The 15,330-nt window shown below is 45.3% G+C and overlaps 1 protein-coding gene across 1 annotated transcript in view; it reads right to left on the reverse strand.

Annotated features, from left to right (window-relative positions):
* The window catches only part of RHPN2 (rhophilin Rho GTPase binding protein 2), a 398,731-nt gene that overhangs the window by 209,532 nt on the left and 173,869 nt on the right, over positions 1-15,330 (reverse strand). Inside the window, exon 8 of the mRNA XM_069639162.1 lies at positions 363-550. Within this exon, the coding sequence (XP_069495263.1) occupies positions 363-550 (188 nt within the window). The remainder of the gene's footprint in view (positions 1-362; positions 551-15,330) is intronic.

Genomic DNA, 15,330 nt, shown 5'->3' on the forward strand with positions numbered 1-15,330 from the left:
GAGCTCTGAACTTTGTGTTGAACACTGTTTTATTTGTTGTGGATATCCCTACACATTGTATAGATTTAGTTGGGAGGGCAAGTATAGGTTTTGGACACAGACAGATTCCTAAGTTGAAATTTCAGACTTTGGCTTTCCTTAGTTTTGGTCTGGTAGGGAAATCCCACCATAGGATAGGGCAAGATAGGCGTTTTTCCATCCTGACTTTTAAGATAATAAACTTTTATTGTTCGTTCCGAATCTGTTGTCTGTGTCTTACTCCAAGATGCCTTCACAGTGTTCTGTTTCCTCCATTTGTGGAAGTGCAAAATATAATATCCAGTGAGCTACCATACAAAATAGCAATAATTTACAGAACTAACCTTTGCTGCTTCTTGGGCGATCCGTACAAGTGTGAAAAATTCATTTTTTATTCCAGCAAGGCTTATTTTCTCAAAAAAGCATTCTTGAGCTTCTGCTAGCATCATCTTTACAAGCACACTCAGCATCGCTGGGCTCATGTCATAACTGGGAGTGTGAGTGAAGGTCTCCTTTAAGTAGTTTATAACACCTGCAATTAAATGGATAAGCTTTATTCAATATGAATGCAGTTACACGAAGCATTGCATAAATACGAAAAGCTAACTACAGGGGAACAAGACACTCACTCCCAATGCATTATTTCCATATGATTGTATAGCTTCTTATAGCTTTGGCATGATCACAGGTACAACAGAACAAGCTCACTGTAAAATATCAAAACAATACATGGGCTGAAGTGATTTTTAGATTAATTTTGTAGGCATCCATGAGGGCTTTACTGAATTGTTAAGGACTACCATGATAGAAACAAGACATCAATTCCAGACAAGGACATTTCTGTCTGCCCATACTCACTTGTGACCCGAGTGAGGAGCGGACAGGACACTGTTAAATGCCAACCAGACTATTAATCTATGACCCAAGATTCTGATCTGCAGTGCACAGGTGCCTCAACACCCAAACGTACTGCTGCTATACAAATGCATACAACATAGCAATATAACCGAATACATTTCAAACTCTTATGCAAAGCAAAACAAGTCTGGATGATGTGATGCAGTCATGAAATGTTCCAAGTATGATATTGCAGAATATAAATATTCAAACACTTTCAAAGCATGTCCTACAGAACAAAATCAGAAGCAGTTACCAAAACATATCCTTTGACAGAAAAAAACAGATTTACTGTAAACAACGAGCAGCCCTATCACAAACTGAAATAGTATATCTTACCTATCCCCTTTAACCGGTTTGTCAAGCTTGACATTTATTCATAACAGACAGTATTACGGAAGCTCAAACAGGCCCTCAAAACGGAACTCTTCAAGTAAACCTTCTTGTAACAGTTTTATGTACATCTGCCTTCTGAAACTATGTACTATCGCCATATAGCACTTGTGCTGGATCTAAATTGTACACTGTTACACTGATGGTCTGCCTTGTTAAAAGTACTTGGTTTAGTACTAGGAATGAAACCTTGGTCGAGCTTTGAACAGCCATTTTCTGTTTCCCCATCTCCTTAGAACCCTATAGACATCTCTCCTGCGTTCAATCTGAATCTCCCATTAACCTCAAGTCCCCTTGTTTCTTCCTCTAGAATTTGCGGCTGAAACGATTTCCAGCGACCTGAGAGCCTGCTGTAGCCCTTCCTTTCGATCGATCTGGGGTCTCTGGAAATGACGACCAAGAGCCTGGTAACAACCACTAGACTCAAGAAGACATGCATTTTGAGTCATCCCACGCTGTGCTATGTCCTTGCGGGGCTGCAGCACCTCAATACCCTGGGACCTTGAATCATTGTGCAGTGCACGGTCTTCCGTATTCCGAATTTAGCTGAAACTTCATGGGCATCCTGCTGGGTCTCCAGAGGCACGATTCCAGTCTGAAAAGTCCCCTCACCAGAGTGCTGTACCTTGCAAACAACGAGAATCCGACCAGCAATATTCCGTCTTCTTCTGAGCTCCTGAAAAAGGTACCAAATCGACAGAGCCGCATCCAGCTGTGAGGAAAACTGTGCCTAGAGCCTTCCCTGTGATCCTTGCTACAAAAGTCCTTCCAGTGGCCTGTCTTCTTGATGAAGGAATTCAATGACTGGGTTTTTGGCTGCAGATCCTGAAGTCCTCCTGCTGCAAAATCTAATTCTGTGCTGAGTTTCTGTGCTGGCTTGGGTATTTACTTACCTTAAGTCTCTTGTGATTCCTGTGTAGTTTTGGGGTGTTTTTTGTGATTGGGAGTCCTCTCATCCAATGCACCCGGCTCCTGCTGGAATCCCCCTATGGTGTCTTCTGTGAAGCCCCTGGATCCTTCAACTAACTCTAAAGTAAAGTACTTATTGTTCTAACAGTCTTCCTTACGAATTCTGACTTTTGCTACTTAAGAACCTATCCTGACTTTGCCTGTTGGACACTAACCCTAGTGACCCCCCCTTCTGCCACTGAGAACACGTATGCTCCAAGAATAAGGGAAAGACTTCTAAGGATTGGTTCCTTTGCCTAGAAAAGAGAATACACGTTTAAAAGTTACAATTGGTAACTGTAACCCTCTGAATGAACAGTTACAAAAGTTATTACTTATCTTAGAAATGTTCTGCGATTCTGAAAAGTTTATGTAAGCTCTTTCTTTCCTTAGAAACTGCTTCAACATTCTAACAGAAAGTAGATGGATGGGTATATTACTCACCTGTGATTTGGTTGTGCCCCTTCCCAAAAGTAAAGCTGTTGGTTTCCCTACACTATTATTGTCAGGATAATGTATGAGTGTCTCCAACTAGGTCTTGCTTCCCCTGAATTGCCGTTAGCCTGTCCAGAATAAGTCTGCCTTAGGTTTTACCTACCTAGAATAACCTTGAGTCATTCATAAAGAGTAACATTGGGTTTTGCTTTCCCTGGTCTGTTTTAGACAGACACAAAAAGAGTTTTAGGTTTACACCTGCCTTTAAGTGGCTGATAGCTCCTGTAAAAAGTGTATAGGTTTTACTTACCTTGAGCATAACTGTGTTATCCTAAACTAAGTTAGAGTTATTGCTTCCCTTAGTCTGTGAACTGAAAAGCATCTGTAATTTAATATTACACCCCAAGGCCCAACTCGCCTAGAATAATTGTTATCCTGAATCAGAGTTATAGGATTTTTACTGTTCGTAGAATAAGTGTTGCACTATTCACAAAAAGTATATTGTTGAGTTGGGTTACTAAGTGATTTCTTGCTGAGCGACACGGTAGAACATCTATGGTCTATTACCCAAAAACGGTCCTAAAAGGAAGGAGGAGACCGATACACAGGAGAGTTGTTTCTGGCTATAGACTTGTATTGATGTTAAAGCAAAAGAGAAAACCCTATATGATTCTAGTTCTAAGAGGGGTTTCCCTGCCTCAAATAATCCTAAGGAATGCATCAGGGTGTTAGTCTTAAGGAAGGGTTCACGATCCTGTGCCCAAAAATCTATTTCCAACCCTTACACTATATTCAACTAAAGAAAAGGTGCAGCCTTCTTGATTCAAAAGAAAAGGTTTCTTTCTTTTGGGGTGATGGTCGAAAGTTCACTTCTGGGTGATTCAAAATTAAATCTTCTTATGGGATAGAAATTGAGTCTCAAAAAAGGTTCCTTGGTTATCTTCACAGTGCCAGGAGAAGGACCCTCTCCTCTTGATTCCTTTTACAATGTCCACAAACACCAGACGGTATGTCTCCCTTCCCCTGGTCTATTTCACCATGTTCGCTGTGTTCAGTCTACCTGGTTCACTTTTCTGCCAGGCACTGCGATTTGTACAAAGGTTTTGTGTGTGATTTGTTATTGGCTGTGGATCCCAATTCCTTCTTGACTTTTCCTGGTTCTTAACAGTTTGTATCGGGTTCACTAACCTGTCAGGTATTCTTGTTGTCGGGTCCCAGACCACTATTGTATTGACTTTTTTCTCACTTGGGTCCGAGACCGCTTTGGCGATGTACCTGGTTCACTATCCTGTCAGGTATTCTTGTTGTTGGGTCCTTGACCCCTGCAGTATTGCCTTTCTTCCCTTGGGTCCCAGACCTGTTAGGTATTTTGCTTTCGGGTTCCACACCCCTTTGGCTTTATACCTTGTTCAATAACCTGCCAGGTATTCCTGTTGTCGGGTAACAGGCCTCTGTAGTAATGTCTTTCTTCTCTTTGGTCTGTGACCCTTTAGTATCTTGCTTTCTGGCCCCAGGCCCACTTTGGCTTTATACCTGGTTCTTTATCCTGCCAGGTATTCTTACTGTTGGGTACCAGATCCCTGTAGTATTGACTTTCTTCTCTTGGGTCCCAGACCCTTTTGGTATCTTGACTGTGGGCCCAAGACCTCTTTGGCTCTATACCTTTGGGTCCCAGACCCCTTTGGTTTCTTGTTCTTGGATCCAAGACCCCTTTGGTTTCTTATTGTCCTGATCTGGGCAGCCCTGATCTTCCACACCTCCAGGGACTGCCACAAAGAAGACGGTTCTGGAGCACACACTCCTTATTAGATGCACTTTCCCTGACCCATGTCACTCTGCAGTAGTGTTTGTCGGGCTTCCCAGCAAGCCTCCTGGTTTCCCAACACTTCTTTGGTTACTCACCGGTCTCTGTTGGTTGCTTTTGGGTCTCTTCCACATTTTAAAAGACCTCCTCCTGCGCTCGAGATCGCGGCTTCCTGCTTTTCTGCATCGCTTCCCAGGCAGACAATGGTCCCCATATCTCTCCCTCTGCTTACGCTTCGTTTTCCTGCTTCCAGACAGTTCGTCCATGGTGAACTCTCGGAAGTGTTTCTGCTGACGCGTAAGCGTCCCGTTTGTGGTTGCTTTGCTCGGCTATGGACTGCTGGTTCTGCAGCTCCCAGTTCCTCCAGGGAGGATCTCTCACTTCGTTTGATTTTCCTCTCTTCTATTTATCTCATGTCCTGGCCAATAGGAAGTCCACAAAGACTAGACTGCTCAATATGATTCACAAAGAGGCTCTCAATGCTTCCACACCTCCTCCTCGTCTCAGTACTGATCTTAAGGACTCCTAAGGAGTCAGTTGGACTCTTCCTTGTCCCAGTACTCCCTACCTAACTGGTCCTAAGGAAACAGATAGGAATACTAGGGATGGTGTTGTAGGGGGTTAGAGAGGAAGACTAATTAGGGTTAGGTGGGCTATGGGGATACTATGTTCTCCCTGGATGGTCATTTATTCCATAGGGTACTTCCCTCCTCATGAGATCCACCCGCTGAGTATCACCCACAAAGGGACTATCGGGTAGCAGTCTCACCTCCCTGGTCCCTTGAGAAGGGGTTACCCCAAGGAGAGAAGTGACGAAATCCGGGATTCATCACACCATATACAAACAGGTCATGTACACTCCATGGTCATTTTTACTAATCAAATAATAAAATCAAGCCTATTTTCCCTTTCCAACTAACTAAAAGTATGTTTATGCTTTACCACTGCAGGGATGCTTATGAAGCTCAATGTTACCAGACTCTCCAGCTGTCCTCATTCTACTTGATCTCTCCTCTGCCTTTGACACGGTCAACCACTCAAACCTCATGAAACGGCTCCACGATACCTTGGGTATCTCGGATCGGGCACTGGACTGGCTGACCGCTTTCCTAAATGACCATTTGTCCCAGGTTATTCTGGGCATTTTCTCCTCCCCTACCTCTTTCTCTACCTGTCGTTGCCCCCCAGGGCTCCAACCTCTCTCCTTGGCTCTTTAACACTTACCTTGCTCCACTTGCACTCCTCATTTCCTACTTTTCCCCTATTTTCCACTGTTATGCAGATGACACACAACTCTCCTTCAAACTTCCTGCTGTCCCTCTTACTTCTTCCATCATCCCGGACTGCCTATCTGCTATCCAGTCCTGGTGCACTTAAAATGATCTCTGCCTCAATGCCTGCAAGACTGAGATCATTACTATTGAGGACTCCTGCTCCCCCTTTCTTCCCCTCACTCTGGCCATCCTCTATGGGCTCTCCCCCTTATCCTTCATCTGAAAGCAGAAACCTTGGAGTCATCTCTGACTCCTCTCTTTCCTTCCTCCCTCACATTCAAGACGTTGCCAAGAAGTCCCACTTAAAACTCTTCTTTCTCAAAGGAATTCTCCCTTTTCTCATTTTCCCCCAGAAGCTCAATGTTACCAGAGCTCCGGTTCTGTCTAGGCTAGACTCCTGAAATAGCCTTCTCCTGAATCTAACCTCCTCCTCCTCTCTACAACTCATCCAGCTAATCCAGAATAGGGCAGCAAGACTTATCCTTGGCCTCTAGCCCAGGGACCACATCTCTCCAGCCCTAAAAAAAACTCTTTACTGGCTCCTGGTTGCTGCAAGGATCAAATTCAAATCCCTCTGCATCATTCAAACGCCTTTCTGGGGACGGGGTCCATGCTATCTGCAACTCGCTCTCACTAAATACTCTCCCTCTAGATCTCTACCCTCCTCTGGTACCAACTCTGTGTATCAAGCGCTTCGCTAAACAGAGGGCAAGTGGACGATCCCTTTCCTCAGCTGGCTCCCTCCGATGGAACAGCATCCCCCTTCCCTTTGAGCCGGATCTCCTCAAATTCCGGAAGCTTCTGAAGACGTTCCTTTTGACCTCCTCCTTCCCTTACTCCCTCAGTCGCTGAAACTGTCTCTGCACTTGCACGTTCTGAATGCTCACAAGGCCTAGTAGATGCGTCTTCATACTCCATTGTTTTATTTGTTCTTCAATCCCATGCTCGCTTCCTGTTGCCCTGTGGCTGCTTTGAAACACAATTTAATTGTTGTATAAGAGCCTAACAATTGCACAGTAAATAAAATAAATAAAATAACCCTCTGTCTCTGCGGGTCAATTAAGACTGGTCATTTATTTTATATTCTACATCCCTTACACCAGGGAATTCCTAACCCTTCTTCCATGCCATGGAGAAATAGGTTTAATCATCTGTACTTCTCACAGCGGAACATACAGAAAGGGTTTAAGATAAAAACAGATCTAACACACCAGATAATATGTATGTCCTGAAGAAGCACAGAAAAGTGGTGTGAAAACGTTGCCTTTTCTCCTCTAGTATGCCACATTCGTAAAGCATGCAAACACTGCCATTGTAGTTTCATGTCACTTGCTGACTTCTGTGATGAATCCAATGGAGTCATCACTGATTCTCCAGTGGTAACCTCCTCCCATGTGGCATGGGGACGGCAGCCGCCACCTGATCCAGACCCCTGGGGATGGTTATATGAGGGAGGATCACATGGGAGCAGACAGCCTCTAGGGAGATGACATGGTATTACCCATTTGCCCCTGAAGATGCTCCCTTTATACCCAATACCATCATAGCCTATTGCCATACATCTACACCTCTACACCCCATGTTGGGGAAACTGGAGAAACCCTTTCCCAAAAGTCTGTAGATCAGACTTCCATCCCTGGTCTAAAAGACTATCTTTTCCAGTTCTAATTATTCACCATATAGAAGGTTCCATGTGTTAATATCCCCGCAAAAATATCGCGATACAAAAATATCGCCATATTTTTGCAGCGATATTGACCCATGCACCCTGTGGGGGACACCCCCGAAACCCCTGCATTATTTTAAAATGTGCGGGGGACACCCCCGCAATCCCTGCTCCCATAAATTATCCCCCCCCCAAAATATTGCCTATGGCGAGACAAATGGCCATATGTTCGGCGATATCTTTGGTGGGGATATTTTGTAGGGATACCATATAGAACTGGTATATCATTTGGAACTGTTGAAAGTGATTTTTCAAGTAATCTGCGTCACCTGACAACAATGGACTTCTTTTAGCGCAATCACCCAAATACTGGGACGAGGAGGAGAAAAAGAGAAATGCAGAATGAAAGTACCCCCAAAGTTCAATGAACGTTCTAGTTGTTTTGAACGGAGGATAGCACAGGGGCAAAATGCTGGTCTTGGAAGCAAGACCAAGCAGAGAAACAGGTTCGAATCTCGGATCCGCCCATAGAAACCGAACGCAAAGCCATAAGAAGTCCTGGCAGGATACTAAACCAGGCAAACAAGTGAATAAGAAGACCTGTCAGCAGAGTATACCAGGCAGTTACACATATACAAGAAGAAATATAGAACTGTGTTTACTAGAAAAAAGGAACATATTGAAAGAACTGGAACTACAAAGCTAAGCAGCTTTGTAAATAACTGTACCGTTGTGGGCCAAGAAAGGCCTAAAGAACTATTAGACCAAGAGTCATTTGCATTGAGGAGAATTCCAGGGGAAGGGAACCAGCTCCTGGAGCCAAGGCTTTTCAACCCTGGAGAACTTTTGTGTTGGAGCTGTTTATGCATTTTGACAATCACCAAAGGTTAAAGACATTTCCCTTTTCACCTTATATCTTAGTTTATAGTGAGAGGGTCAGAATAGAACATTTTGGCACAAGGCCTGTTTTGATTTTGACATCCTGACACAGACAGATCCTTAGTGTTTGGTTCTAGGTAGAGACATTTCTATAAGAGCAGGGTCACAGAGGCCTGTTCCCAACCTCTTTGTTTTCAATAAAAGTCTTTAACCAAAACCATAGCTAACTTGTGTCTGAGTTTCATTCCCGACTCCTCACACTTCCAAGAGATAACCGAAAGAGGAGCTAAACAAAATACATATGAGAACTAATTAAAGGCAGTCGTTTTCAGTGTCCTTCTAAAAGCTGGTTGAGAGGGAGTAGAATGAATTTCAAAAGAGACGATTATTTCATTCAGATGAGGCAAGGACAGAAAACCTCTGACCTCCTATCCAAGCAAAGCGGATAAGAGGAACTCAGAATAACATAGGGTGAGCTGAAGAAAGTGATCACTTAAGACAACGTTTAGTTAGACAGTTGGAAAGAAAAGATGGGGCAAAAGAAACAATGATCCTTTGATGAACCGGTAGCCAACATAGACTTAAGAAACGGGGAGATAGGATTGTGTTTACCTGGTGCCAGTGACGAGGTGGATTGCGACATTCTGACTGAGCTGAAGATAGTGGAGACGGGTCCTGGGTAGTCTCAGGTAAAATCCATTGCCATAGTCCAGTTGATACTGGACCAGAGTTGTGGCCATGAAAACGTGAGCAGTGAGTGGTAGATGTGGAATGAGTTGATGAAGACTATGGGCCTCATTACCAGGTTGGTGGTAACCTGCTGGGTTGCTGCCAACTCTGTAACACTGTTTCTGCAGCCTGATATCCCGGTGCCACTGAGATATCATAAGTGGCGGCGGAACGGAAATGGGGACACTGAAGCACCGGCACTGTTGCTAATGGTGCCAGTGCTTCAGTGAGACACATGCTGGTAGGGGCCTGAACACCTGGCTGGTCAGGACTGCCAGGAGTTCTGTGGCCCCTACCGGCATTCTCGTAGTTTGGCCGTCCGGAAAGGGTGCCGGTACGTTGCTACTGGCACCCTTATTTCCAGACCGCCGAACTTGTAATGAGGCCCTATGATAGAAGTAACAAGATAAAAACAACATGATTAATCTGTGGAGCAAGAGGGAGAGTCGATTACAGACCGATGGGGATGGGGGTGATTCGGGGGGGGGGGGGGATATGCACCAGGCCACAAAAGACATGCAGTCCTAGAAATGTGTAAAACTGGCATCCATGCTTCCCATCCAACCAGACAAGGACCAGGGTGTCATTTACATAAAACAAAAGAAATGTAATTGGGCTATTATATCGCAATTCATGTCGGAGTCCAGCCTCTAAGCGTGGGAATGTGTATCAAACCCATGCTGCTCAGCGTGGTCTTGCTTCCCAAACAAGCGCATTGCCACTGAGCTATCCTCCTGCATAGGTCATGAAATGGAAGCCAAACGACTGAATCAGCATTTAGAGACATTAGACATTAAGACTAAACAAAAGTGAGGAGAAAGAAGATCCTTGGGTGCAGCACAGGTAAAGAGGACAAATATCTGAAGTGAAAGATGGAATAGAGACTGCCTGAAAGCAATTTGTCAAGAAAGTAATAATCCAGTGACATGCTCTGTCAAGGATTCCTTCTGCAGTGACAGTCAATTGGAATGTAGTGTTTGACCATACCAAATACAATGTAAATGCAGCTGGAACTGACTTACAGCGCTGCAGCCCAGTCAGAATATCACTTGGGGGTCGGGGGGACAAGAGTGCGCTCCATGGACAGCAACAGTGGATTCCAAGAGCTTGGAAAAAGCAGGCAGCAAAGAAGTGTGGTGACAATTAGAGAGCACAGAGGAGTTGAGGGGTAGAGTCCTCAGGTGGGGTGATACTACAGTCTTTGTAAAGGATCTAGGCACACATTTGATCAGAAATAGAGCGAGAGGTGTGAGCCTGATTTATTAGTCGAGATCTTTTTGAGAATCATGTCAAGAGTAAAAGGTTTGCAAACGTCGAAAGGGGAAAAGAGAACAGGAGCCAGGTGTAATTAGAAAACTGGGCACGAATATCAAAGGCCTTACTATTTAAGAAAGTGGAAAAGTTTTCACAAAGGTCTAAAGAAGGGCAAATAGGAAAGAGGAAACATTTTTTCTTCTGCTTCATGGAAGCTTTGTCTAGGAGCTTTTTTAATAGGCTCAGTCAACTACATCTTCCACCACTTGTCGCGAGTATTGGTATTCTGAACAGCAAGCAAAAACAATTTTGGTTGTGGATGATGCTGAGGAAGTGATAGATTTTATGAGTATCTGTGCAATGAGAGTTGCCAGAGTCCAGGTATCAAATCAAGTAAATACTGATAACACACATGAAGAAGACTGAAGAGGAAGAATATTAGGTAATCTTAAAAAGAACAAAAAGGGAATTTCCTCCAATAACATATTAACATTTTCTTATTTCTAATTGTTCCGTCAAGTTGTGTGCAAAAAAGAGGGGAACCACAAAATGGTCTGTGTAAATCACGGAGAGGGTGTCAACTATAAGGACCAATTCTGGAGAAGAGGGCGTGCTGCATGCGTTATGTAAGGAACTCATGGTGGCAACAGTAAAGACAGACACAAGTGATCACAGGTCAAGGGTGTTTATTAAACTGTATATGCTGGTTGGAAAAACACCCAATCTAAACCTAAATCTAAGATGGGAGCAAGCTATAACCATCAAATAATACAAAGGCAGTCCCAGTGGCGTCTTGTCAAACAAAAGGGGCCGATACTTAGAAAACCTATTGCCAATCCTTACAACTAAATACAAAAGGGTGTGGGGTAAGATTCACAAGATTGAATGAAGTGTTCACAAATGATTGACTGTTTGACTGTTTATTATTTATAATGCGCATCATACCCGGGGGTAACAGGGCGCAGCAGTTACAAGTATATGTGAAGCTTGGTTACATAGAAATATGCATGGGTTACATAGAAATATGCATGGGTTACATAGAAATGACAATGCATTACTTACCGTAAAAGCATTTCTGATGGTTGTATCTGCTTCGATTCACATGCTGTGCATAGGTCCGACATCCAGTGGTCACTGCGGAGTATTGCATTTTGTTTTTCGTAGTCGAAAAGGGACGTCGACAAGGCGTGTCTGAAACACTATCCCTATAGTGACGTGCGTTGTACCCACAATCCCTCACGCGTCGAGGTCCCTCTGTTTGTATTTTTCTGCCCTGAGGGAGCCTTCTAGACGTGAGTGAGTACAGAAAAGAGAGATATAAAAGGAAGTCTATGTTCCTTCCATCCGAGCGGGGAGGAAGGGTGGGCGCATGTGAATCTAAGCAGATACAACCATCAGAAATGCTTTTACGGTAAGTAATGCATTGTCTTCTGTTGTTTTTTTAATCTGCTTAGAATCACATGCTGTGCATAGACTAGCGAGAAGTACCCGGAGTTGGCGGTGGGTTATGAGAAGGAACAGTAGAGAAAAGATGTCTTAATACTGCCTGTCCCACCTGGGAGTCAGATCTAGAGTGTGCATCTAGACAGTAGTGTTTTGTAAAGGTGTGCACAGAACTCCAGGTAGCCGCTTTGTAGATGGACTCAAGGGGAACATTTGCAATGAATGCTATGGACGCCCCCGTGCCTCAAGTAGAGTGTGCTCTTGGCTTAAAGGGCAGTTCTCTCTTAGCAAGAGTATAGCAGAGAGGGATGCATTGAACAATCCATCTAGAAATAGTGGACTTTGAAACTGCATCCCCTTCTCTTCCTGCTGCCACCGAGACGAAGAACTGACTAGTCTTCCTCAGTGGTCTGGTTCTTTCCATGTAGAACATGACTGCTCTGCGCACATCTAGTGTGTGTAGAGTCCTTTCTCCCAAGTTGGAAGGATTTTGAAAGAACGTTGGTAGTTCTATAGACTGGTTTACGTGGAATTTCGAGATGAATTTCGGAGCAAACCTTGGGTGAGTGCGTAGAACCACCTTATCTCTGTGAACTGTAACAAAGGGATCTAGAACAGAAAGAGCCTGTAATTCACTTACTCTCCTGATGGAGGTGATAGCTATTAAAAAAGCAGTCTTAAGAGTGAGGTGTTTTAGAGATGCTTTGTGCATGGGTTCGAATGGTGAGCCCATGAGTCTGGTAAGTACCACATTAAGGTCCCATCCGGGAGATGGGTCAGCTATCGGGGGGTGTATTCTCTTTACTCCCTATATGAAGGCCTTTATAACAGGGATCTTGCACCACGACACCTTGTGTTGGGAAGTGGTGTATGCAGAAAGTGCCGCTAGGTGGACTTTAATGGAATTGAACACTAGACCTGAATCCAATAGGTGGGTCAGGTATAGAACAATATGTGTGGGAGAGCAGTCAATCGGGTTGATGCTTTTACCCCTGCACCAGATGACAAATCTCTTCCACTTGCTAGAATAGCAGTGGCGAGTGTTAGGTTTTCTGGCTTCCCTGAGGATGTCCATGCATCTCTGCGGGAGCTGTAGCTGTCCGAATTCTATGATCTCAGGAGCCAAGCTGCTAAATTCATGTTCTGGGGGCATGGATGCAGAGTCCTGCCCTTGTCTTGTGACAGAATGTTGTACGGGCAGGGGAGTTTCACTGGGGGAGATAGAGACATCTCCATCAAGTGAGCGAACCATGGCTGTCGGGCCCACATTGGGGCCACCAGTATCATGGTCACCTGTTCCTGGTGCATCTTGTGCACCACCTTGTTGAGAAGGGGAGTCGGGGGAAAAGCGTAAACAAATTTCCCTGACCATTGCATCGACAGACCGTTCCCCTTGGATTGGTTCTGGGGGTACCTGGAGGCGTAACTTAGGCATTGTGAGTTCTCCAGGGTTGCGAACAGGTCTATTTCTGGGAATCCCCATTGTGTGAAGACGTCGAAGACCATGTCTTCGTGCAGTCGCCATTCGTACTCTTCGGGCAGGGGGAAATCTCTGCTGAGTTTGTCTGCCAGCAGATTGAGTTCCCCTGGTACATGTTGTGACAGTAGGAACATGTCTTGTTTGAGAGCCCACTCCCATATATTTTGGGCCAGTTTGGACAGTCCTGGAGAGTGGGTGCCCCCCTGCTTGTTGATGTAGTACATGGCTGTGGTGCTGTCTGTAAGGACCATCACTGTCTTGCCTTGTAGGTGTTCCTGGAAGGCTTTTAGCGCCTTGAACACAGCTAGTAGCTCCAGTAGATTTATGTGTTTGGATGCTACGTTCGGAGTCCACACTCCGTGAGCAGTCTGATGGGATAGGTGAGCCCCCCATCCTGTGAGGGATGCGCCTGTGGTTAGAGTGGCTTTCGCCGCGGGTGTGGCAAAGGGTTTCCCTTTTTCCAGGTTTTCCTTTGTCCACCACCGTAGCGAGCGAACCAAGGCCTGCGAGACCACCACTAGATCGTCCCATAGTCCGCTGGCCTGACACCACTGGCTGTTGAGCCACTCTTGCATTGGGCGCATGCGCAGGCGCGCGTGAGGTACCAAATAAATACACGACGCCATCATGCCTAGCAAGCGCATTGCTTTGCGTACCGTCACCTCTCGACCGGTTACATATTGAGGGATCTGAAACAGCATGTTTTGGACCCTCTCTTTGGAGGAGAAGACGAGGCCGTCCTTTGTTTGAATTAGAGCCCCTAGGAATTGTTTGATTTGGCTGGGGTCTAAGCTGGACTTCTTTTCGTTGATGGAGAAGCCCAACTGGAACAAAAGGTCTACAGTCTTTTGGGTGTTGGAGAAGCATGTTTCGTAAGAATCCCCTGTTATGAGCCAGTCGTCGAGGTAAGGGTAAACTGGGATGGACAACCTGCGCAGGTGGGCCGCTGCCACTGCCAGTACCTTTGTGAATACCCTTGGTGCTGATGCTATGCCGAAGGGTAGCACTCTGAACTGGTAGTGTTTGCCCTCTATCATGAACCTGAGGTATCTTCTGTGCGCTGGCAACATTAAAATATGAAAGTATGCATCTTTCATGTCCAATGTTGTCATGTAATCTCCCTGTGAAAGCAGTGGGATCACTTCCTGTAAGTTCACCATACGAAACTTTTGGGGTTTGATAAATTTGTTCGCTGGGCGCAGATCTAATACAGGGCGCATGGTTAGATCCTTTTTGGGTACAAGGAAGTACACTGAATAAATACCTTCCGTTACCTGAGATAGAGGCACGACCTCTATGGCTCCTTTTTCCAGCAGTTGTTGTACTTCTTGGAGAAGGATGGCAAGATGTTCCGGTGTCATGCGTCGTCCCCTCGGGGGTCTGTATGTTGGGGAACTGTTGAATTTGATGCAGTATCCGTGGGCTACGGTGGAAAGAACCCAGCGGTCTGACGTTATACCCTCCCATGCTGGAAGAAAGGATGTTATCCGGCCCCCGACCGGTGTTGCATGGGAGGGGACGCGAATCTTCGCGTCAATTGGTGTTGTTGGGGGCTTGGGAGCCTCCGGGGGTGGACCCCCGACCTCTCCCTTTGCCCCGGCGCTGGCCTCTTTGGCTGTACTGCCTACTATTGGTCTGGTAATTGGTGGCAGGGTACTGTTGCTGCTGATTCTGCTGTTGGCGTTGGCCACGAAAAAAGCGTTTGTTGCCATAGCCGCGTCTGGTAGTGAGCTTAGAGATTTGGTCAAGAGTTTTGATAGTATCGAACTCTTTTTTAGCCATCTCTAGAGCCTCATCCACCGCTTTCCCGAAGAGGTTTGAGTCTTCAACAGGTTTATTTATTAAAGACGCCTGTGTCTCCGGTTTGAACCCTGAGTTGTGCAGCCATACATGGCATTTTAGGAGTATTCCCTGAACTAGGGAACGTCCCGCTGTCTCTGCAGCATCCAGAGAGTTCTTTACAATACTCTGGTTGACCTGGGTTCCTTCGCCAATAGTTGATAGCAGGCGTGTACGTAGTGGTTCCGGCGCTTCTTCGGCGTCTTTGCGCAGTTTGGCCCACTGCGCGTCCGCATAGCTAGCGAGCAAAGAATTGTTGTTCGCAATTCTT

Source organism: Ambystoma mexicanum, chromosome 1q (genome assembly GCF_040938575.1).
Source record: "Ambystoma mexicanum isolate Mex_15411 chromosome 1q, UKY_AmexF1_1, whole genome shotgun sequence".
Taxonomy (NCBI): domain Eukaryota; kingdom Metazoa; phylum Chordata; class Amphibia; order Caudata; family Ambystomatidae; genus Ambystoma; species Ambystoma mexicanum.